This window comes from Malaclemys terrapin, chromosome 10 (assembly GCF_027887155.1).
Source record: "Malaclemys terrapin pileata isolate rMalTer1 chromosome 10, rMalTer1.hap1, whole genome shotgun sequence".
In the NCBI taxonomy this organism is placed as follows: domain Eukaryota; kingdom Metazoa; phylum Chordata; order Testudines; family Emydidae; genus Malaclemys; species Malaclemys terrapin.
The window spans coordinates 74565725-74591376 of NC_071514.1; the positions used below are offsets into that span (position 1 = coordinate 74565725).

Consider the following 25652-nt stretch of genomic DNA (forward strand, 5'->3'; position numbering starts at 1 on the left):
AATTGTCCTGGAATCCTGAAGATATATTTATCACTAGAGAGAGAGAGACAGACAGACACAAATGCACGCCCTGTGTCTGTTTGCCTAGCTGCAAAATGGGGCTAATAATACTTTCCTACCTCCAGTACATGTGGCTACGGACATCTTAAATGGGTAGGGTTTTTCTGTTACTAGTATCATTACCTCAGTTTTGCATATAAGGAAATGGGGACAGAGAGGGGCTATGCTACTCATTTGGCAGACAATGAGGATAGATGTATTAGATATGGGCCAGGGTTTTTATCGTGGTTGTGACATTGACTTTGTGCAAGTAAGGGCTTGTCTACACGAACATTTAGTTTGCAGCAAGCTGGGATGTGAACCTATCCTACACTAGCCTGTCGCACAAGAGTGTCTGTATGGAGCGCGCTGAAGTGCAGTAACAGTTCCTTAATACATTTTTGATCTACTCCTATTTCAAAGCAGGATAGATCAAAGTGCATGAAGGAACTGTTAGAGCATGTCAGCAGGGTCCACACAGAGACTCATTGTGCAGTACACTAGTGCAGCTGGCCACAAACTAAATGTTTGTGTAGACACACCAAAGTCATGTGAACCCTTCTTTGGGGCAGGGCCTAACACAACAGAGTCCTGACTGGTTGAAGCCTCTAGGGAGTACTGGAATATAAATTATTGTTTCCTCTTCTGTAAAGTATGGATGACGATGCTTAGCACTTTTGTGGCACTCTTCTTCCATAGATCTCAAAAGAGGCTAAAATTATTAGTGCAGACAGTAAAACTAGAGTCTCTCTCACTTCTTGAGCAACATTCTTCCCTCTTTCCCATCAGTGCAATCCTGCTGGAGTCAGCGGAGTCACACAGATATAACTAAGGGAAGAAATGGGCCCCCAATGCTCATCTTTATGTGGTGTATGACATATTGTGTCAGTGTAGATATGTATTTTTTTTAATAAATCTCTTTAATGATCACAACTATCATTCAGGAAAGCACTTAAATGCCTGCATAGGCCATCCCTGTTCATGAAAGCACTTAAAAGTGCTTGACTTTGATTTCAAATGGGACGTGAACACGTGCTTAGGAATGCTAAATACTGTAATGCATAACAGGGATGCTTTCCTGAACTGCGGCTTGAACACTGACAATATAAGTAATAAAATAAGCCAAAGGATTGTGTGGAAAGAGTGCTATGGTACTAGCAGGATGAGTGAACAAATGCAAGGCAGTGGAGATTATTCCAGGTGACAAAAATACTCAATGCGCCTGTTAAGAGAAAGATGGACTCCATCACTGTACGCTGTCAGCAGAAAATTATTCATGGCTTACTTTGTGGTTGCTTTTCTGATCATCCTGGAGTGTGAAAGTTTTGATTGCAGGAGGAAGGCCAGACAGCTAATTTATAGCAAATCTGCAAACATTCACTGGTTTTGGAGGGCGCCACATACCTTGCCCCTTCAGGGACAGAGAAAAGGCCAGAATGAGTTAGAAAACGGAAGTGCCTTATGTTGACAGGGTGGGGCCATGTAAGTAGAGTGGGAGAAAGGAATCCTGAGTTCTGTTCCTTACTTAGCCACTGACTCACTTTGACCCAAAGCATCTAGGCCCTGTTTTTCACAAGTGGGCACTAATTTAGTTACTTTACCCTTTTTTGGGCATCCAGTCTGAGACATTTGCAGATGTGCTGAGGACTGATATCTCCAGCTGAAGTCAATGGGAGCGGTGGGTACTCAGCACTTCAGGAAAAAATGGAGGCACTCTCAATTAATGGACACTGCCCTTAACCTCTCTGTGACTCAGGTCACCCGTCGGTAACATGGGAATAATGGTTATCTACTTTGTAGTGTTGTTGTGAGGTTTAATCAACCTTTTAAAGTGTGCAGAGATCCTTGGAGGAAAGTAGCCATAGATATTAGGTTAAATAAAAAAGCATAAAAGCATGTATTGTCAATAACTGTGTGTATGGGTATTTGTATATTTGAAATACAAAGTTATTGCTGCACTGAACCACAAGACATTTGAATTGTTTTGTAACAAATACTGTCTATATTGTCACAAAATAATCTATTGGTTTTATTAATTTATTTGTCATAGACACCATATCTAGGTGCTGCAAATTGGTTATTACAACAAATGAAAATCCAACCAACTCAATAATATCTTCCTCTTCATATTGAACAGCTGGTATTGTATCAGGCAGATACTATACAATAGTTTACAGAACAACATTATTATTTCCTGGAATCAAAACAGGGCTGCAAACTCACAGCTAAATAAACATATAATTACGACTGGCCACAAAAATCAACGCAGATGATTGCCAAACCAACAGCATCAGAAAACAGTTTGAATGTCAAGTGTAAGAGGCATAACATACTAACTAGGCTAATCAAAAATTCAAGTTACCATTTGAGCGCTGCTGAATGTATACATTTCTTTGGACAAATCATGTTAGGTGCTACCTCATGTACCAGGAATGTTCCTGTGAAGGGCCAACATGGTCGGAATGTTAGCACCTCAAAGTAACGTTATAGAGGAAAACAACTATGAAGGTTAACAAAACATGGGTGGCTTATCTAGCAGGTTAACAAAAACTATGGTGCCAACTATTTAAAATCTGTGGTAGGACTGACACTCCTAGGGAACCTTATATGGTGAGAGCTACAAACCTATATAAACTTGGAGACACCCTTTGGGACATCAATCCCAGAAGTCCCTGTGATTGTTTCAAAGCTTCAGAAGCTGGGCCATTGCTTTTTCTAAGTACACACCTATTGTACATAATAATCTGCTCCCTGTCCCCTGACTGCTCCGATCCCTCTCCCCACCCCTGCCTCCTGACAGCCCCGCCCCCAGAACCCCCAACACTCCCCCCGCTCCTTGTCCCCTGACTGCCCCCTCCTGGGACCCCTGCCCCTAACTGCCCCCCAGGACTCCACCCCCTACCTAAGCCTCCCTGTTCCTTGTCCCCTAACTGCCCCCTCCTGAGACCCTCCCCCCATCCTAACTGGCCCCCTCGGACCGTACCCCCTACCTGTCCCCTGACTGCCCCAACCCTTATCCACACCCCCACCCCCAGACAGACACCTGGGACTCCCACGCCCCATCCAACCACTCCCCACCCCTTGACAGCCCCCCCCCCAGAACCTCCGACCCATCTAAACCCCTCTGCTCCCTGTCCCCTGACTGCTCCGATCCCTCTTCCCACCCCTGGCCCCGACAGCCCCGCCCCCCAGAACTTCCAACCCCCACCCCCGCTCCTTGTCCCCTGACTGCTCCCTCATGGGACCCCTGCTCCTAACTGCCCTCCAGAACCCCACCCCCTACCTAAGCCTCCCTGTTCCTTGTCCCCTATCTGCCCCCTCCTGAGGACCCCCCCACCCTAACAGCCCCCCAGGACCCTACCCCCTACCTGTACCCTGACTGCCCAAAACCTTATCCATACCCCCCAAAAAAGCTCCCCCCGAACTCCCGACCCCCCCCCGTCTCTTGACTGCCCCCTCCAGAACCTCCCTGCCCCTTCTCCGACCCCCTGGCCCCCTTACCCTGCCACTCAGAACAGCGTGCCGGGGAGGAGGAGCGGGGGAGGAGCTCCAGACTGCCAGAGGCGATCTGCGAATGCAGGGAGGGAGGGAGAGAGGGAGTGATCTCTGCTGCAGGGGAGAGGAGGAGGGGCTCTCTCTGGCTGTTGGAGCCCCATGTAAGTGGCACCATCCAGCCGGCTGCCCTGTTAGCCGCGCGCGCTCTGCGGGGGGGAGGGGGGAGAAGTCCGGACATTTACAAATTCCCCCGGACGCTATTTTTAGCTCAAAAAGCCGGACATGTCCGGGGGAATCCGGACGAATGGTAACCCTAGATTAGGCCCATCACTTCTTGTCCTACTTTCAGTGGACATGAAGAACAATCGATCCACATCCTCTTTATAACAGTTCTTAACATATTTGAAGATTATCAGGTCCCCCATCAGCCTCCTTTTCTCAAGACTAAACATGTCCAGTTGTTTTTACCTTTCCCCATAGGTCTCCACTGGACTCTCCATTTGTCTCCACTGGACTCTCTAGCTTGTCCACATCTATCCTAAAATGTGGTGCCCAGAATTGGACACAGCTGAGGCCCTACTGCCGAGTAGAGGGGGACAATCACCTCCAGTGTCTTACATATGATACTCCCATTAATATGCCCCAGAATGATAGTAACCCTTTTTGTAACTGCATCACATTGTTGACTCATTTTCACTTTGCATTAGCATAATATATAATAAAAATCCAGTCTAAAATTGCTTCTGCATAGTGTCACTGTGTACTGTTAAACAGCTGCCATATCACACCCCAAAAGTGACTGCATTTCAGTTGCATGTGAAATTATTCCTGTATTTATAGCATGCAAATAACTCGGTAATGTTTGTAGAGTATTTGTGGATGTAAGGCCATAAATAAAAAAAAGAATATGAAAGGAGCTAATATTTTTTGGACATATGTAACTGCAAACCAGCCAAACTACTTTCAATCAAAGTTTGCAAAATAATTTGTTCCTGATGGCTCTGCTCACATCTCCTGAAAAAAGTTTTATATCTGAGCCATAAACCTCTGTGAAATGAAGTTCAAACTACAAACCCAGAACTACAGCAGCACAAGCAGGCACAAGTGTAACTTGTATATAAAATAACTGGTAAGGGGATTTCATTCTTTAACGCAGAAAAACACAGGCAGCTTCCAAAGTGAGAAACATGTAGATGAAATTCTAGGAGTGAATGGATGAATGGCTGGAGGGATAGAAGAACAGATAGTACATGAGTATGCAGTGCTAGTGCTTTGCTACCCATTCAAGTCTTCGCAGCTGTTCGGTTAAGAGGAGGAAAATAAAGGCCTTTGGTAACTCTTAAGAAGGCTGCCAATTTTCCACACTGGATTTGATGGCTAAGAAAATTTAGTTAGTACTGTAGCCTTTTGCTGCTCCACGGAGCCACAAATTTTTTAGAAAACTTGTAGAAATGTACACTGTGTTGGTTGACAAAGAAGCTATATTTTCTAAATGCTGCTTACATACAAGCTGTTTTACTAACTAAAAATATAGTAAGGACTGGATTTTTAAAATCTGTCCTCCCTTTTTGCACCCAGTTTTTTGTGGGCACAATTCATGTCATTTAGACATTTTAATTACTTGATATGCAGATGCAATGACTTGCACTCAAAATTTTGTGGGCATCAAAGGTGGGGAAGCCAGGTCCAAAGTTTCTTCAGTGCTTCAGCACCCGCATAAAAAGGAAGAAAAAAAGGCGTTTTATACACACTATATTCACTGTGGGTCATATGCTGGCTGCCTTATGCAGAGGCACCTGCCCAAAAATCCGAGAGAGGAGGGAGCCCAGGGCCGCCCAGAGGATTCAGGGGGCCTGGGGTCTTCGGCGGTGGGTCCCAGGGCGGAAGGATCCCCCACCGCGGGTCTTCAGGGCACTTCGGCGGCGGGTCCCGGGACGAAAGGACTCCCCGCCGGGGGTCTTCAGGGCACTTCGGTGGCAGGTCCCGGGGCGGAAGGACCCCCCGCTGCCAAATTGCCGCCGAAGACCCGGAGCGGAAGAAGCTCCGGGGGCCCGGGGCCTGCTAGAGTTTTCGGGGCCCCCGGTGAAGGACCCCACTCCAGGGGTCCTGAAAAACTCTCGTCGGGGCCCCTGCGGGGCTCGGGGCCTGGAGCAAATTGCCCCACTTGCCCCCCTCTCTGGGCGGCCCTGAGGGAGCCAAGGGAGCTCTGGCTGCCCTCACAAAATTCTGAGATGCTGCTCTGCAGGCACCTAATGATTCTAGAGTGGGGCTTAATGGGTAGGGTCTATACCTTTGTATATGTATGTTCCCTGAGCTAGCAATAGAAACTATGCAGCCAAAACTCTTGGATGTGGATAGATGGAGTGAGGGTTCCACTGTAAGAATATGGTCACACACTAAAGCTGTTTTTGTATTTTTCAGTCATTTTTACATTATCTTCTTGCTCCAAGTCACATTATATTTGTGAGTGTGTGTAAAATACCCATCAACATCTGCTTGCTTGTGAGGCAGAAGGGAGATGATGGAGCTGAAAGGGAAGTGTCAGATGACCTCCCAAAGGATGTCTCAGCTGCCTGACTGGTCTGACTGCCTGTGTGAGAGCAAGTGAGAAAGCCACCCAGATTTGGTTTAAGCAAAGTAGAGGAACAGATTACCGCTACCACCTGTCACAGTTGCTGGGCTAACTGCACCTCTGACCCCTCCTGGTCTCTTTGAGTGCCTCCCGCCCCACCTCAGGCCTCAAGCTTTCACCTCTCTTGGGTGGGGAGGAAGTGAGGAGGGAATCCCATGATTCTCTCACTCTCAGACCAGACTTTGCAGATCTCTGGTGTTAACTGTGAGTATCTCAGCAGACCCGAGTTTGGTTCAGTACCTGCAGTTCTGTTCCTTCTGGGAGCACCTTCTTAAAGCAAAAGTACTGTTTATTTAGAACTCAAGCATTTCAGAGAAAACAGATCTTAAAACAACATATAGTCTATATAATAATAATAATAATAATGGAGATATCCCATCTCCTAGAACTGGAAGGGACCTTGAAAGGTCATCAAGTCCAGCCCCCTGCCTTTACTAGCAGGACCAAGTACTGATTTTGCCCCAGATCCCCAAGTGGCCCCCTCAAGGATTGAACTCACAACCCTGGGTTTAGCAGGCCAATGCTCAAACCACTGAGCTATCCCTCCCCCCCTATCTTTATGCCTATCTTTCCCTGAGGCATAAGCCCAGGGCTGGGGAAGGCCCCAACTGCTTCAGCCACTCCCACAAGACCAGTGTCTGTATTCCACGTCTCCAAAGACAGCAGACACTCAGCTTCCACTCCCTTTCTCTCCAGAGAGAGTCCTTTTCACTATTCAGGGTCCTTTTGATCTCTACGGTCCCAAACTTGGCAAAACAGCTGAGGAACTCTGGGCTGGAGCCTGGAAGTCATCTTCACCACTAATAGCCAGTGTCTTGGAATTGCCCCCCAAGCATTTGTTAGGAGGATGCTTATTGTCACAGGGTTCACTCATCGCTGGGGTGGCTGTGTCTGGGGAGTAACACCACTCGGTCTGTTGCCCTGATCTCTCTCTTGTTCATGCTGCAGCCCGTCTTGCGCACCAGGAGTTTCGGTGCTTCCTCTTTTGTGACTCAGTTGCTCCCTCTTCATGGCTTGGCCCTCTGGTCAGGTCACTATAGTTTTCCCCTTCTCGGGTATCAGTAGCCCTCCAATCCAAGGCTATACCACTTCCTCAGTGTCTGGTAGGGGAACCTGTGCCCTCCCTCTACTCCAGGTTCCAGCTCCAGGACCCGCTGGGCCAAGGTTTGCACTGTCCCAAACCTTACTGCAGTTACCCCAAGCCTTTTCCTACTCCACCTCTATCAGGTTTTCACTCCACCACCCTCCTGGGTAAACTCTTTCTTCAGGGCCTGGATCTCAGGGCTTCTACTCTCCCCCAGGGTTTCCTCCTTTCCCTCTCTAAACCCACAGTACAGCCCCTTCTGTCCTCCCTTCTTGGCCTTATACCAGCCCTTCCGGCTCCTGCTCAGCGGGCTCTATCCTTAGAGATTGCCTGTCAGCCTAATCCCTCCCTCAGGTGTGGCCTATCAGGTTAATTAGTCCCTTCTGAGCCTCAGTCACCCCACATTAGCCTGGAAAAGATTAACACCCCATCACAATTATCTAGAGCCATTGCGTTGCCTTCTTGCTCGTTTTGACAACATCCCCCTCTTAAGCTAGATCAATACATTCCTACAGGAAATCTAATAACCCAGCACAGCTATACAGTATCTCTACCTTACTGACCATGCCACATACAGTATTCATAACATTACACATCAGTATTCTTAGATTATTACTTAGCAGCTCCACCTCTGCCACACTTCCCCCTAGAAGCCAATGGTACAGATTCTGATCTCAGTTGATTCTGGAGTAACTCTCCTAACCTCAGTCGAGTTATTCCAGATTTACAATGGTTGAACTGAGATTAAATTTGGCCAACTTTTTTCATTCCAATCGCTTGAACATAACCACACCGGGGGAAATTCTGTCAGAAAGCCACACTTACTTCTGTGATGATGAAAAAGTCATCCCCTGGCTCTCCCTGCACAACAATTTTTTCTCCATCTTCAAACTGGACGGGTTCTAGTGCATCCGCTACTGTAAGGCGTTCCCATTTGTCCAATGATTCTAAAATATAAAAGATGATACAGCTTTACTGTAAAAGTGTCTAACTTTGACACAGGATTCACATCTAACCCGATACTTCTGGTTCTATTTAAAAAGAAATATTAGAAGACAATGAAATTTTCACTTTTATTTACTTAGAGAGGGAAAGGAGGAAACCCTGGGGGAGAGTAAATGTTCACTTTTATTTCATCGGTGCCTTCTGCCTGAATCTCTATTCAGGAAATATGAAAGTATTGACTAGCTGTGTGATTTCTGATGCCCAAGATGAAGTGAATAATTTTAAAAGTTAGGTAGCAACAGACAGTTATATCTCCCCGATTCCAGAGTCTGGTCTGTGCTGCCCCTGACCCGCAGTGTATTTGAGCAGACTAGGAGCTATCCTACGATATGAGCGGTGTATGAGCCCAGCTGCGAAAGGGCAGAGTGGAGTTCCACTGCCTCTGATGAACTCCACAGCACCAGAGAGAAAGTTAGTGCAGGAGCAAGTGCTATTGGCTACACCAGTGAGAGTTCCTCCCTGCTGAGGGGATTCTCAGTTACCTATTTACAGCCTGTTTTCTGAGGGTACATTTACACTGAACAGGGCAGCCCCCCAGCCGTGAGACTCAGAGCTCGGGTCTACAGCCTGAGGCTTGTACCACAACGCTAAAAACAGCCGTGCAGGCTTGCTGGCTTGGGCTGGAGCTTGGGCTCTGCAGCCCCGCTCCCCTCCTAGGCTCCGAGCTCCAGCCTGAGCCCAAATGTCTGCATGGCTGTTTTTAGCACCAGGGTACAAGCCCTGTGACCCTGAGTCTGTAGAGCTGGGCTCGGAGACTCACTGTCACTCGCAGTGTAGGCGTATGCTTTGTGCTCCAAAGGAGACAATGAGAGATGAGAACCTGGTTCCAAGCATCTCATCAGTGTCCCATTAAAGCCAATGGAAAAACTCCCATTGTGATGAGGGCCGCAAGATCAGGCTGTTTTAGCATGGTTATGTTTAAGGTTGTAACCTAATTTCAGTGACAATTTTGGCCAATTGAAGTGCACAGGGAATGCAGGAATGGATCTTTTATTTTCCAAGGATGACCTAAAAATGTTGTATGTCTTCAAAGCAGAATTTGCTAGTAAACATTAAAATGCATGCAACAGGACTTCACTAATGATGGGTAAACGGAAGTTTTAGTATGAATTACTGAATTACTTGAAGTCAAGAGTCACAACTGCTGATGTTAGGACTTAATTTGGCCTATTCTTTATTAAACTCTACCCTGCTTCCTCTTCTTGTTATTCAAAAAGTTGTTTAGAAGCATCATGAAAAAAGAAAAGTTTTGTTGCTGAAATTAAGCATATTAAAATAAACCTGTGGCAGAAATCAGAAGTATGTATTGGGTTTAACAAAACTATGGGGCAGTAAGTTCAGAGTTATTTGATACATATAACTGAGCATTTTCTGTTGTTTTTTTTTCCTCATATGCACTTAAAAATAATGGTTTCAATTATTTTGTTCCATGGTTACATACTAAGTTACTTTCCTATATCATTTATGACCTTTACTTTGCAAACATAGCCCATAAAAATATTGTAAATACAATATTCAAAAAGCATACAGCTTAATTAAAAATATGCATAAAACCCTTTTGTAAAGACTGGAAGAACTGGCTTTCTGATTGAAAAAAAAAAAGGAGGCAGTAATTAACAATGAAAAGAAAGAGTCCCTTTAAACTTTTTCTTCAGTTGGCTTTATGAAAAATTCAAAGCTAATTGTAGCTCTAGTCACGAAGTCTCTCTCTTGTCTAAAGGGATTGATTACCATTACAAATACATTGGTTAATGGTTCTTGCAAATAAAAACTTTATAGAGGAATTTACATGAAGTAACTGTTTAAAGTTCTTTTAGTTCCAGAGGTAAATTTATACATGCAGATAAAGTAGATTATATGCAGATTTGTAATCTCCAAATTTTGCATAGCAAATCTTGATCTCACATTTAAACAGCCTCAGAGGAAAGTTTTCAAAATATTAATGTTCTCATATCTTGAAATATACATTGAACCTGCGCATCATAATCTAAATAAGTCTGAATGCAATTTTTAAAACATTACTTCTAAAATGTCATAGTTGACTAGTTAGAGAAAGTATTCAAACCCAGAAAAGTTATATTCAAAACATCAAATGTTTATATTAATAAATTACTGAGTTCTGGGAAATGGGGTTGATTTATCAGTATTGTATTGCTGAGATGTCTCAAATGACTATTGCGTTTGCCAGCTGTCATCTACTATTTAAATACAAAATATTCTTACATATTTCAGCTAAATTCTCAATGCCTCCACAGCACTACATATGTTGTCTAATAACTTTCTGCACTGAAAATAAAGCCAAATTTGAAGTCTTCATTCAGTCCTTACTGAGGAAAAACTCCTACAGCAAATAACGGTGCATTTTAAAGCAGCTGAGATGAAGTCTATGGGAGTTTTGCTGAAGTGAGGACTGAGTATAAGATTACAGTATCAACTTGCATGCTTAAGGGAGTTCATTTCTGAATAACTTCAATCTCTGAAATTACTTTTAAATGTCTCATTCCTGTAATTGTACTTCATTAGTGCAGGTGCAGAGATTTTTTTTCCTTAAACATTTCATATAATTTGGCATAATTTGCATTTCTAATTTATGAAGACTTAAATTAAGTAATGGAGAAGGCTCTTTTGCATCCTGCCGGAAAAGATGAGAATATAAATGAATGATTTACCTGACATTAATCAAAGATTACAAGTGTAATTGCAAATTTCTCACGCCAGATCTTCTGAGAAGTTCAAGTACATTTTCACTAAGTATATTTTTTGCAGGCTCGTATCAGCTAAAATGGTATCTGAATATCATAAATAAGCAAACTTAAATTGTTTAAATAGAAACTATGAAGAGTTTTATTCAATTATATAGTATATTAACCTATATATTTTTTTTAAAATAGCCAAAGATAGACTTCAAGCGGGAACTTGATGCATTTCCCACAGAATCAGCATCTCACTGTATCATCTAACACTGTCCTCCTTATTAGAAATTGTTCTCCTAATGGTGATTGATTGGTCAGGCATTAGGGGGTTGTTGTTTTTCCTACTGAAGGCCATCAAGAACACGTCCAAATTTCGTGGCTATCACATTAATCAAAGGGATACAAAATCCAAGGACAAGAGGCTAAACAGATGTTTTAAGAATGTAAGACCTGGGTTATAAAAGAACAGGACAAAAACAATCTAAGCCCACTTAGATCTGTAGTGTCAGCTTGTTTAGCCCACCTAAATGCATATAAGAGGCTACAAGATCATTCCTGCAGGAAAAAGAAGTTTCTCACCTGTCAGCTGGAAAGATTTAACAGCACTTTATAACACATTCATATTACAAAAATCCCTCTTCAACTGCTCACTTGTGACACCATTCCTTAGAAAGTTACTAGCAAAGTGCCTACTGAGATTTTCAAGGAAAGACTTCACCCACCTAATTCCAATTTGGTACACAGTATGGGTGAGAAAAATGAGTCCTAATGAGAAGAACCATTTGCATTTTTTTACATGCTTTTCTTTGGCCGAAGATGATACTGTGAGGTCTTCTGTTCAACCACTTGCCACTTTCATCGTCTCATCAAAGACCAAAATGTATTCAGACAACATGTGTGACAGAGAAATGAACACTGAAGTCCAAAGGGCAACTGACCTAAAATGGAGACCTTGCTCAGGAATTCTTCATACATCTTTCGCTTTCTCAGTGTGCTGCCCTGTTATTAAAGAGAGAGAGAGAGAGAGAAAAGGCAGAACATTACACAAAGTATTTTTGTGATTTGCTCCTCCAGCTGCTCTTTCTGATTTTTTTTTCTTTCTGAAACTTAAACACAGCCAGTTTAAATAGCCTATGGCAAGATTTTCTTCATAAAATGTCTGGGTAAGCCATATCCTTGATAAGTAATGTCAGTAAGGATCAAATTCATCCCTCATATAACTCCACTGACTTGTGTGAAGTTACTGGACACCAAGGATGAATTTGGTTCCTTTTCAGCAATTAATTTTAAGCAGCTGCATCTCTCCATTATTTTTTTTTATATTATTATGCATGAGGCCCACAAGTAGTGAGCTTACAATTAAAAAATGGGAGGAAACCCATTACAGATTCAATCTGATCTGCCTGCTCAGACACCTTTGGCTTCAATGGGGCTCATCAAGGGTTTACTATTAAGTATTATTTTATATTATTTTTATATATATCTTTACAGCACCTTCTATAATGGTGCCCCAACCTAGTTAGGCCCTTTAGGTGCATATGGAATACAAACAAACAAAATTACTATTGTTATTATTGAAAAAAAGTTATGATGATGTAGCATTTTATCTGGTTACATGCAGCCATCATAAAGAGTTTTCAGAACATCAGAAAGGGATTCAATTATGACCCTAGACTTTTCAAATACAAGATGCACTGCACCCAGATTACTCTTTGCATAAGAAAAGGTGTCCTGCCCTACAGAACTTTCCCAACAGTTTTACCCACACATCAGTAATCTCACCCCTTCTCCCCGCATTGTATAGTCATAGGTGATCTAAAAGAACGAGTCCCGTCCCTGGTAACAAACAGGAAGCCATAGAAAAAGGTTGTTCTTGCCATCATTCAATATTTGCTTGGTTTACAATTATTCACCCTGCAGGGCTGTATAAGAATCAAGCCCATTTTCCGGCTGTGTGAAAGATCTTGGTAGAAGGAGCACCTGCTAGCCAGAGCTATGAAGGCAGAGCCCAGTGCAGGGAGGACATGCTAATCTTTTGAGGAATGGGGAAACCCAGGCCACATTTACTCACACCGTGAGTGGATAAGCCATAAATAAATATTAGTGTTTGCTGTAGAAAAAGCCACTTGTCTTGTTCTCCCATAAGGGGAGAGTGTTGATGGGTGCTGGGAAGAGAAAAGAAAAGGGCTGTATAATAATCTCCATTGTCAAAGTATCCAGTAAGGGTGAAAATATAAAACTGGGACAAAACTCTGGAAAGAACAGAGCCAGATACCTCTATTCAATTATACAAACAACTAAGAACTAAACTTCTCTCCTCCTACACCCACGCATACGTCTGATCCAAAACTCACTGAAGTCAAGGGGAGTCTTTCTAGTGATTTCAACAGGATTTGGATTTGGCCCCAGAATAACAGCACCAGCAGTTACTGCCACCTTCTCTCTACTCCTACACTAGCTCTGCAGTGGGATAGAAGCATCAGCACCAGCAGTAACGGCTAATCACGCTCCTTCTGGGTCCACTGTGCATCAGAGCAGCAGTCATTGTCATTTTTGCTCCTCTCCTAGGCTCCTTCTGTACTGGAGTAGAACCACCAGACCAGTTGTAGCTGCCACGTTCTACCAGGTGTCTTTGCACCACAGAAGAAGCAGCAGCAGCAGCCAACATCATCGCTCCCATCCTTCACAATTGTATAGCCCCCTGATGATCCTTTGTCTCCCAGGATCTCTCCTCACATGCTGAGATAGCACTGGTAAACTTCACCTGACCTCTTCATCTGACTAACTATGTTCTCTACCTCAGAGGCCCTCAGAGTACTGGAAATGCCAAGAGTAAAAACACAAACTTCAAATGGAGGAGTTTCTGCAAACCTTGCCAAATCCTGACAGCTCACTGTAAGACAATGAATGGAAAACTGGACCTTGTGTACTCCCTGCACTCCTCCCTGCAATCCAGAGTGGAAACCAGACCAGCAAAATTGACAGCTGTGGAAAACCAGATTGGTGGTTTAGATCGATGGGCCAGGGCATGTAGAGACAGATGTGGAAAATGCTTTTAAAATTACTGTGGACACAGATGAATTTTAAGAAGCAGTAATCAGAAGCCATGAAAGGCTGCCTGACCACAGCCTGGAGTATTTAGAGAACTAGACGAGAGACAGAAAGGTAAGAGCTCTAGACATCCTGACTGGCACTGAGGGCAAAGAGCCCATCAATTTCTTTAAGAAATGTGTGTGTAAACTCTTGATTCTGTAAGATTATAACAATGCCAATGCAGTTCTATAGAATTCTCAGACAAAACTAGCCTGACTGGAATATTGTAAGTGTGAAGAATTAAATGGAAGTTTATTATTAATTATTATTATTTATTATTATTGTGATAGCACCTAGAGACCGGAATCAAGACTGAGATTCCATTTGTACCAGGTCATGTACAGAAACATGGTGAGAGATAGTCCATATAGGCCAAAGATCCTATGGTCTAAATAGATACAACAGACAAAAGGGAGGAGAGAAAAGAGAGGAAAATGGACTTGCTCAAGGTTACACAGAGCCGGTGGCAAGCTAGAAGTGGAGTCCAATTTTCCTGACTCCCACTATACCAAGGAGACAGTTCTTCAAAAGAAACAAGACAATTCATTCTAGCAACAAAAAGTCCCAATGATTTCCCTAGACCTCATCCTAAGGACCTAGAACGAAGGAACACAATTGGTAGAAATAAAAAAGGAGCAAGGCTAGCTGCCACATATTAAAAAGCCTGCACCCTGTCTACACACAGCTTAAGAGATCTGTATTATCAGGCAGGTGCATCCCTGCGTCACACCTATTAAATATGGTTACAATTTTTTTCTAGTGTAGAGAGGGCCTAGTTCATGTGTTTGGGAAAGAAACCTTTAAAGCAGGAGTAGGCAACCTATGGCACAGGTGCCGAAAGTGGCACGCGAGTTGATTTTCAGTGGCACTCACACTTCCCGGGCCTGGCCACCGGTCCAGGGGGCTCTGCATTTAAATTTAATTTTAAATGAAGATTCTTAAACATTTTAAAAACCTTATTTACTTTACATACAACAACAGTTTAGTTATATATTATAGACTTATAGAAAGAGACCTTCTGAAAAGGTTAAAATGTATTACTGGCACCCGGAACCTTAAATTAGAGTGAATAAATGAAGACTCGGCACACCACTTCTGAAAGGTTGCCAACCCCTGCTTTAAAGTATGAACTAAATGTGCCTGAGTCTGCAGCCAACCTGGAACAATAGTTCTGAGATGTAGGAATTGCTTCGATTTATCTCAGTGAGGTATTAATGCTGAAATTGGATGCCGTTTCATGGTGCTTGGACAAGCATAACTCTGCTTGGGTGCTGGAGAGAGCATGCTGAGCTGTGGGAGTTGCGATGCAGGGCCGGTTCTAGGGGTGGGCGAGCAAAGGCAGTCACCCTGGGCGCCACCTTCAGGTGCCAGACTACTGTGCTGTTCGGCTTTTTGTTGTTGTTGTTGTTACTCTGCTGTGATTGGCTGGCCATTTTTGCTCTGCTGATTGGGCAGGCTCTGCTTTTTTGTTGTTGTTTTTGGTCTGCCATTTGGGGGTGAGAGTGGGGAGGAGCCAAAAATGTTTTCCACCCTGGCTGGCAAAATGGCTAGGGCTGCTCCCGTTGCTATGATGTACAAGAGCCAGTACATCCCCCCCACTGTCCATTAGGAAAGCAGGGCAAAGCAATGCCCTCACATGAAAGTCTTGAGTTCTTCAGGCCACCCTACTTGGCCATCAGCTCTCGCACTCTGTCCAATTACAGAAGAAAAGATTCTCCGCTTCCTCTCACCACTTCCAAAGCACTTGCCCAGGCATGGGCATAAAACTTAGTTCAGAATGTTTTGTTGTTACTTTAGGATATCCTTGTGTGTTTTGACTGCCTCCAGGGTAGAGCAGAGGGATACTTTAGAGAAAACATTACTACAGTATTATTACAACACAAACACATGGTTATTTGTTCTGGTATTCAGATCAGTATTGTTGACCTTTATACCACATGGAAACAGGCAGAGAGAGAATTTTTGATTTCCTACTTCTCTGCCTCCCTTAATCCCCATCTCCAGCCTTCTCCCACATTCTTCCATTTGTTTTGTGCCATCTCATCTGCTTTTTATAACTTGTCCATTTAGTATAGTAGCCTGCCCTAGCTACTGGCCACAGTTTGATTGCGGATAGGAGGGTGATAGAATTACAAAACTGGTGGATAAAGAAAAGTGTCATGGGTAATATATCTAGATTTTAAGAAAGCACTGGATTGTCCCATAAAACATTCCTCAGAGAGTCGATGTAAATCAGACAGAATCTGAACACTATCATAATCCTTTGCACTATCTAACTTTTCCATTAGTTTCCTGTCTACTTGAGAATCAGAGAGGTGCCAAGTGGAATGTTGCAGGGATCTGGGTTAGGCCTGTTCTTTTATAAGCTCCTCGTTAATGATCTAGGAGACCTATCTAGCCAATAACACACTAATGAAATCTGCAGGTTGGGAACATAGCGAAAACCTGGCAGAATGGGGAAATACCACCAAGGGGCCTAGAGAGATTTGAAACAGGGGTAGGAAAAATAATGAGATTCAGTTTGGAAAATACAGCTAAGAGATCTAGGGAAAGCAATCCAAGGCACAAATATTCAACGGGACAGAGAAACCTGGAAAGTAGTAATGCTGAAAGAGATTTATGGACAGTCAGACGTGAGTTCGCAATGTGATACTGCAGCAAAAACAAGTCCAATACAATTTTGATCTGTATATGCAAAGACATCCTACCACAGAGCAGAGAGATAATAGTCTTAACATATATGGTTTTGGTGTAACTATACCTAGCATGTTGTGAGCTGTCTGGTCCCTCCTTACCAGAAAGACATAGACAAATTGTAAGGAATTCAGGGAAGAATTAACTGACACATTTAGGAATGGCTTGTAAGGAAATATTAACAGTTTAAATATGTGTTGTTTAGCTGATCAACAAATAAGAGAGTTTTAAGGAGAGGAAATGAAAATGATCTACAAATATCTAAAGGATGTAAACTCCAAGGAGGCACAGAAACTACAATGTAGGATACAAGGAGGCATAACTAGGAGTAATGGGAGGAAGTTAAGAAAGGAGTAATTTAAGACGAATATCAGGCAAATCTTCCTTACTGTGAGATCTATTAGCCCGTGGAAAAGTTTCCCAAAGGAAGTGGAGAAGTCTCATTGTTTGGGACACTTAAAACCAGGACAGATAAAAACACTAGTAAGTGTACTTTAGGGAACAATTCTACACTAATAGGGAGCTTGACAAACTGATCTGATCTGTCTCCCCTCCACCTCCTTCTGCTTCTTTCCACCCACCCTCCACTCCCTCCTTCTCTGAAGCAGAATCCTCATTCACAAGTTCATACTTAAAAGATTACTGTTCCCATTTACAAGAAGAAATCTTTAATATGGAGAGGGCAATGTCTCCCTTTAAATTCTAAGCTACAGGGTTCCTATTGGTGTCAGTCAGTAGAAGCAAGACCAGATTAGTTCACCAACTCCATCCCAGAAAGGGGCTCAAATCCCTTCGGTTTAGAGGAGTTCAAGACTTAGCAGGCTCCCAACTTAGTTTAAGCAGCACACAGCTTGGGAAAAACAAATACCATAGACTCAGAGATTGTAAACAGGTCCTATGGGGGCTGGGCTGGTCATTGTTCTGTATACATTAGGGTAGCCAGGACATCTGATGCCCCCAAACAGGTACTCAAATTGCCCCTTCCTCCTCTACTTTCTCTCTTCCTACTCCAATCTATCCCTTTCTTCCCCTCTGCTCGCCTCTTTGCTTTCCTTCTCCAGCTCCTTTTATTTATTTATTTTCAGAAGTACAGCTGGGCTGGCTGGAGTTGACTGGGTATTTCCTAAAAAGCCCCGCCTTGAATGACAAGCCAAATAAACGGCTACCGAAGGGTAGAACAAGGCTCAAGTTTCAAATAAAAGGGTTATGCTGGCAGGAGGTGCTGGAATGGCGACCATACCATCTCCGTTTTAATCCCTACATAAAACTGATATTGAATTATACTTAAAATGTACATTCTTAAAGGAGCACAAAAAAAGTCACTGAAACAATGCATACTAACCATGAAAACAAAGTATTCCATAAGCTCCTACTGCTATATTGCACAGATGTTAAATGGAATGCAGGCTTTGAATTTGGTTTATGTTTTGGCCACCATGCAATGTACATTGTACAAAAATGTGCAGTTGATGTGACTTAATTTTTCTGAGTGGTAAAAGAAACAGTGTTCTCAGATCCAAAGCAGTATGAAGCATTGCTGGTAAAACAAGCTCAGAACAAAATAAATGAAGTCAGACATTACAATAGGGAGGGACTAACCTTGATTGATCATTAGTTGTGTCCCAATAGTATAGCCCGTGGATATAAGTAACTAGCTGTGAATAAATTGAGGCTGGAAATTAGAAGAAGACTTCTAACCATCAGAGAGGTGAGGTCCTGGAATAGCCTCCCAATAGGAGTGTTGGGAGCAAACAACCTAACCAGTTTTAAAATGGAGCTTGATAAATTTATCCATGGGATTATATGATGGGGTTGCCTGCAATCCCTGATGATCAAGGAAGTCCCTTCCAATCCTACGTAACTCACTGTGTATAAGCAGGGCCGGTTTGTCATGCCATAGACAGACCCCAGCGACTGCAGGACAAAGGGGCTGTTGGGGTTTGTAGCCATTCAGATCAGAGGTGAGACGGTCACAATTGGCCAGATGGCTCATGTGGACAACTTCAGTGATGTTGTGGCTGACTAGACCAAAGTTTGTGTGTCCAGTCTGTAACTCCTCCCCTATAACAGCCAGGTCGAGTGAGTTGGAGGGCGGGTAAATTACTCTCTGAAAGGAGAGTATGCATGCATCCGAAGAAGTGGGTATTCACCCACGAAAGCTCATGCTCCTATATGTCTGTTAGTCTATAAGGTGCCACAGGACTCTTTTACAGATCCAGACTAACATGGCTACCCCTTTGATCTCTGAAAGGAGAAATTATAACACCTTTTTAACAGATTAATATGTGTTATATCCTCAGCCTGAGGGCTGATTTGGCTGGGGGATGGACTTGGTGTTTTAGTATGGGGCACTATTAGAAAATGGACATTTGTCTCTTTTTATCCTTGTATATGTGGCATTCTCTGTATGCAATTTTGGGGAGCTCCCTATCCCCAAAGGTTTTCAATCCAAATGGCAAAGACAGCAGCAACATTTTAGCAACTTAAGCTGCATGACAATTCCAAGCCATATATTCCTTACTACTCACACTCAGGAAGATATAAACATAAAAGCAAAGATACCCACAAACGTGTTACATAGGTAAGGCAAGCAACATACAACACAGATAACTTTCCTAGACAGAGGATGGGTGGTGTGCTCCGAAAGAACATTTGGGGAGGTGACGGGGAGAGTTGACTGGTTTAGAAGAACTTTTTTTACCCCCATAGAATTTCAAAGTTATAATGCTTTGTGAAAGACTGCAATGAATGCCAAGCAGTTTCTTTACACATCTCAACTGAAGGAACTGACCTGAGGCTTGCTATCATCACAGCTAGTTGAGTGAGTTTAAATATGACCCTCAAGCACTAAGCTGCCTAGGAAGAGACGATGAAATATGCAGAAATACATCTGTTTTAACATGGTTCTTTCAAGACAGGCTGAAGCAACAAATGGATGGCAAATGAAATCAAAAACTAGATGGACTGTGTGCATCAGACTTTAGTCCACTTCAAGAAAAAAAAAAGTTACATTTATGGATACAGTAAATCTAAAAGCATCACTGAGATGCTTAAGTGGATAACAAAAATGGCAATGAGCAGAAGTAATGGCTAAGAGACCAGACAATATGTGGGACATCTAAAATACTAAGCAACTCTCTGATGGAGGGCAGTAGACATTCTATTTTTAATGGCACCAACGATACCACTTTAAAAAAAAACAACAACAACAACCCTGAAATGTAAAAACAACAAAGTGCTCATACACAAAATCATCTTGCTATGAACCTAGTGACCGAAAGCAGCAAGGGATTCCAAATGCATTTTAAAGGCAGTTATCTATATATTAGAATCAGATAAATGCTCACGATAGTCAAGCTGTATCTATGTTTAGCATACTTGCACCAGCAACCTCTGCTGCAGGTTATATGCCTTTTTAGTAAAATTCCTTCTGGCACCAGAAATGCCCACCCAGCTTTTTAAGATAGTTATCAAATGGAGATGGGCATCGGACTGAGTGATCAAACCTGAATGGTTCACAAGCTTCAATGTGATTAGTTATTGCCATTTTCATCAAGTTTTAGACCAAAGGGGCCTCAAAAGCAAAGATGACTGTGAAATTTTCCTCTCTATTCTTGTGTAACGGCATTAGATAAAGTAAGAACCAAACAGCCTTTCTTAAAAAGCCAGAGAACACATCAGTTGTGCTGTTTATTTCTCTCTTTTACAATTTCACTTTTGTACTTTTGAATCATATTTGCACCAAGCAGATTCATCTCAAGCAGTATTCTAGATACCTGTCTTGATTGCCTTAGTCAAGTACTAGTGGACAAGTTATGTTCTCCTTCCCTATGAGTTTAAAAAAAGTTTTAAATAAATGTCTTATTGAAGGTCAACGAATGCTGCTCCTGTACTAAGCAGCTTTCAAATAGTATTCATCCTGTTCATCCACAGAACTGATACAGCATCTTCAGTGGCATTACTAGCTGCTTGTCAATGAACCTCAATCCCGTCCTGCATGGGCCGCCCCCTATCTCTAAGGATGGAAGAATAATTTCATCTACTTCTCCAATAAGTCTTTAGCTCCTCTACTGAGAGTGCCAGCTGTGCTGGTGATTTTTGTGATATGGACACCAGTCCATGAAGAACTAGATGTATGCCACAAACTCACTTCACTCAGGCACCCACCAGTCATCAAATGGCATAAATATTACATCACAGCTGAACTCAGTTGGATGTGAACTAATGACCCTGACACTGAAAGCCATTGTATCCCTTTGATAAACTCTTAAGCTACCAACCCAGTAATTCCATTTGTACTGTATATATTTTTAATACACATTCTTTTCTTACCAAGAAATCATAGTAACATTTGCTCCAGGCCAGAATGAAATATTGTAACCAATGAAGAAAAGTTCCTATCAAGAAAGATGCTTTAAATAACATTATTCGAGTGTAAACTATCTGCAGGAAGGGAATATTTTATGGAGGAGAAAAGAGTATGTACATTCACATCAGAAAAACAAATAATTGTGGTGAAACTAAGACATTGCTTTAGCTAAGCGTGTGTCAAAGTTTCCATTATAAATCCACGACTCAAGGTCTAACGACAAATCAACAGCCTAACACATGCTGCAGGTGGCCAGCTTCTATGACAGGCTTCTCTGAAAAGACTTGGGGGGGTGTGTGTGTGTGGAAAGGAATCTTTTCCCGAAGTCACAGAGCTTTCTGCAGCTGCTCCTGCAGTTTTAGGGCCGTGCAGTGTTATTTATTTATATTGTGCCATGGACAAACGTGGCACTTTGTTGACAAACAAGGATGCAGGGGAGGTAGGGGGTTCATTTCCTAGACTCACTGAAGTCAATGGGAGTTTTCCTACTGACTGTAATGGAGCCAAGAGCTCATTTGGAGCTCCTGCCAAGAAGAGCTTATAGTGTAAGTTAGAATGAAGACAACACAAGGCAACAAGCATGGGATGGTGTGGAGGGAGGGTAGGAGAGGGTTGGCAACAAGAAGATGATGTGTGGTAGCTTAGAGGAGTAATGTGGACCTCTTGAGGGTTTCACAGTTTTAAATAATTACTGATGTATGATAGGGGAAGTTCTCAGGGGTTCCTGGCACACAGCCCCATGCTCACTCCTGGCACACAGCCCCACAGTTTTATTTTAATGTGCATTTGTTTGTTTTAGAGCCTTAAACTGCAGAGGTTTTAGCACCGATATCATTTGAATGTAAAATAGAAATGTTGTGCACATTTATGGCACTGCATAAAACTTTTAATAGTACCAGTACTGTGAATAAGTCATAACATTTAAAACTCACCATTAAAATGCGTCTGTAGCTGTCCCTGTCGATGCCCCAAAGTTTGAGGTCTGTCTTGGCCTTGACAGTGGCAGCCCTTGGTGTTCCATAGATCAATGCAAGCTCCCCAAAGCTGCCTCCTTCTCCAATGCTGGTCACCCATTCTCCATTTACATAAACCTACAAAAGGAAGAGGGAAAAAATAATCGGGGGACTTATCTGTGCTTTTTCCTTCTACTTCCAGTTACCTAAAAACCCATTCATAATTTCCTATCTATCTAAGTTGGATAGTGCTGGGAGGCACAGAAAGGAAACAGTAGCCTAACAGTTTCCTCGCTCGGTTACAAAAGAGGGTGACAACCTGCTTTGTGGACAGAATTTCAAGTCTTCTTGCTTCAGCACAATAATTGTATTTACTCTCTGAGTTTTCAGCTCCTGTGGTTAACTGGCATCAAGTTTTCCTTCCTTGTGTTCAGCACTCAGAGAATCGACAAGCAGAACTGTCACAACTTTGGCTTTTTATTAACACTGTCAAACTTGAAAGGAAGGAGATTTGTTAAAAACTGTAATGAGATTTGTCGGGAAGCGCTATAGCTGTGAACTGAAAAACAGAACAAAACAAGGAAAACATCTTCTGAAAGGGGAGATTTTTCTTTTTTAAGTTTATTCTCTTCATCAATTATCCAAGGATAGTTTTCAAAGTCTCCCATTGACTTAGTGGGTTACTGACTACTTTGGATTTGATAGCATGTAAATATAACTATCCTTTTCCTTCCACTCATGTACCAGCTCTATGGGTCTCCAGGACCCATAATTAATTTATTAAACTACCATTATGATTCTGCTGATGAAATGGATCAGATCCAAAGCTATTTTAGATCAGAAAATATTATTGATTGGTGTAGTTATCACACAACATTTTTACTGGGTGAAATACAACCCAGTACGGAGGGCCTACCTAAGTTCCTCTGCATCATGTAAGACCTTCACTTGAGTAGACAGGGTGTGGGCAGGGTCCCTACACTAGGGTGAATTCCTCCTGCTATCCACTGACAGTACAGCTTCTGAGGCATTAAATTGCATTCAGAGAATGGGATTGATTGTGTATTTTGCAGCATGCATGTAGTTTTATCACTATACACTGACATAAGGGGCATCCTTTTTAGGCTGTTAATGTGTTAAGAAGTTTAAAGAACAGCAGACACTGCATGCACATATCAAGTGCAGAATATATCCTAATGTATTATGGAGCAGTAACAATAGAAATCAATGAGACTGAACATTAGCGCTGTAACAGCTCTATAAAAAAAATGTAATAAAAAAACCATACAATTATTCTGTACTCCAACAGGAAAAAAGAAAAAAGAAAACCAAAATAATTTCACATAACCTATTGCAAATAATGGATTCATGCAATTTTTTAAATATAAATTAAGACCCTGTATTACTTAGGAATGAAAAAAATAAGGTGTCTAATATGGGGCAAAATATATGGATATTTGGTCTTTTCCCAAAAATAAAAATAAATTTCAGTATATTTTGTGTGTGTGTGTGTGTATGTATATCTATCTATCAATCTATCTAACTCTTATGCTGAAAAGATGTCCCTTGTGCTAAAGCCCAAATCAATCTCAGTTTGTTTTGCCCAATACTCATTCAAGCCCTGATCCAGCTCCCAATGAGGCATTTCCACTGACTTCAATAGGAATTGGAACAAACCTTCAGGGCATGGGGCAGCTTAACTGATCAGAGACCTTGTATGAATGTAAGGCCTGCGTGGGATTTCTATTAGCCCTAATGCTGAACTATAGCTGAAGAGCCAGTGTTGTGGGTCTCTGTATTCCAGGAGCATCCTGGAGATCAAGGGATAGAAGCAAAAGGTAAAAAATAAACCAAAATAGGCAGGCAGTAACCAAGCCATGAATGCAAGCCATGAAGGTCATTTGTAGCTGAATTTCTTCGTTACCACGGGAGAATGTCTCATTAAATAATAGCAGGGTTTCTTTTGATCTGTGACATAGGCTTTGAAAGGAAAACCAAATGGAATGTTGGGTCAATCGTTAATTCTTCTCATGATGCGAAACTTACACACAAAAAAGTTTTTAAAGGTCCAAAGTCTAGTTGAAGTGTGAATCCTGGAACCCCTACGTGTCAAAAGCAGGAAAGGTGGATGAATAAAATGAGGGGCCTATAAAGTTTGGTAACCTAATGAAAGTAAATCTTAAAAAACAAAACACCTTCCATATTTAAACATAGCAAAATTGGCCAGATGCATTTTTCTTAGAGATGGTGGGTAGGTGTCTTCTCATTGTGAAGCATCAGGAATAGACAACCAGCAGAGGTAGACACTGCTCCAATAAGGCAACTCTTACGTCCTCAATGAGGGTCTGATCCAAAAGTAAAATCCACTCAATGAGTTTTGGGTTAGGCCCTGAATGTCAGCTGATCTCTCATCCTGAATTTACACTCAGGACAGAAAGTTATTTTGTATACGGTGTCTTGCTGTTGAGCTGAATTTCTATTATTGCGTAAAAGTGTGGTAAGATGACTTGCTAACATGATGGGTGTTTCTTTAGGACGGAAATTACAGCATCTGAACTATAAATGGGAAGTGAGCTCTCTCCAGCACCCACATTTTAAAAATGTAACATGGAAATTCTTGTTAAGTCAATAAGTGGCAAACCAAAGGGGGAAATTAATCTGGTGAAACTCAAAGTAGAGTGAGTGAAGTACTGACATTTATAATAGTTGCACTGCAATAAAAAAGGCTGAAGTTAATCCACTCCAAGCCATCTTTAATTTTACTATCCCACTTGACTAGACTCCACAAAACATGTCTGACATATGATTTGTAAACAGTTTATGAAAATGGTCAAACCCCACTAAGTGTGTCAGGTTTAAAGCATTCTGAACTGAAACCAAATCTTGATCCGATGACATGATCACTGGGCCCAGCACTCTCTTCCCCAATAAAAACACCATTTTCCAATTTCAATCTCCTGAAGACAAAACAACACAAGAACAACTATTGTCCTTTAAGAGGAAAGCCATTGTACTACACTCTCCAGAATGCTCCCTAAGTCAACAATAAACTTTTGTCTTCATGATGATGATAAAGTGAATTGATGATATATTACACTGTCATTCTGTCCTTTAGCTGAAAGTTCAACCCCACTAAGATTCCTTTCTTTAGGTGGAGTTAAAAAAAAAAAAGAGGAAGGAAAAGGTGAAGATGAGGCTATTTTGGGAAAGAAATATGTGTTGCATGGCAGCAGCTTGTCAGATCCCCTTTCTCTCCCTCCAAAAAAATACTGGTCATAGGATCTGGCTTATACATTTTATATATTTATGAACCCTCACCAGTGTAGAGAGTACACAATCAAAACAGTCCGAGTTGTTACTTGGACAGCTGACCCAGCTGCACTAGTGGGAACTTTTTACTTTCATGTAGCTGTAAAGGAATGCATAGCCGCAGATGCCCAAATATGAAGGGCAATCATGCTGCCAGAACCTGCTACTTTCTGGAGATCAAAGGCATTCTAGATTTCTATTGTTTTTCATCTCTGTTGGTATGAACACTGCAATTTTTGTTAGCAAGAAAAATTACCCAAGTGGGCTCACTTTCTATTTTTTATAT

At 42.2% G+C, this 25652-nt stretch overlaps 1 protein-coding gene across 1 annotated transcript in view; it reads right to left on the reverse strand.

Moving 5' to 3' along the window:
* PRKAR1B (protein kinase cAMP-dependent type I regulatory subunit beta) overlaps positions 1 to 25652 on the reverse strand; it is a 127119-nt gene that overhangs the window by 27978 nt on the left and 73489 nt on the right. The window contains exons 7-9 of the mRNA XM_054041070.1: positions 22037 to 22195; positions 11887 to 11947; positions 8076 to 8197 (exon numbers count right to left, since the gene is read on the reverse strand). Coding sequence (XP_053897045.1) covers positions 8076 to 8197; positions 11887 to 11947; positions 22037 to 22195 — 342 coding nt within the window. The remainder of the gene's footprint in view (positions 1 to 8075; positions 8198 to 11886; positions 11948 to 22036; positions 22196 to 25652) is intronic.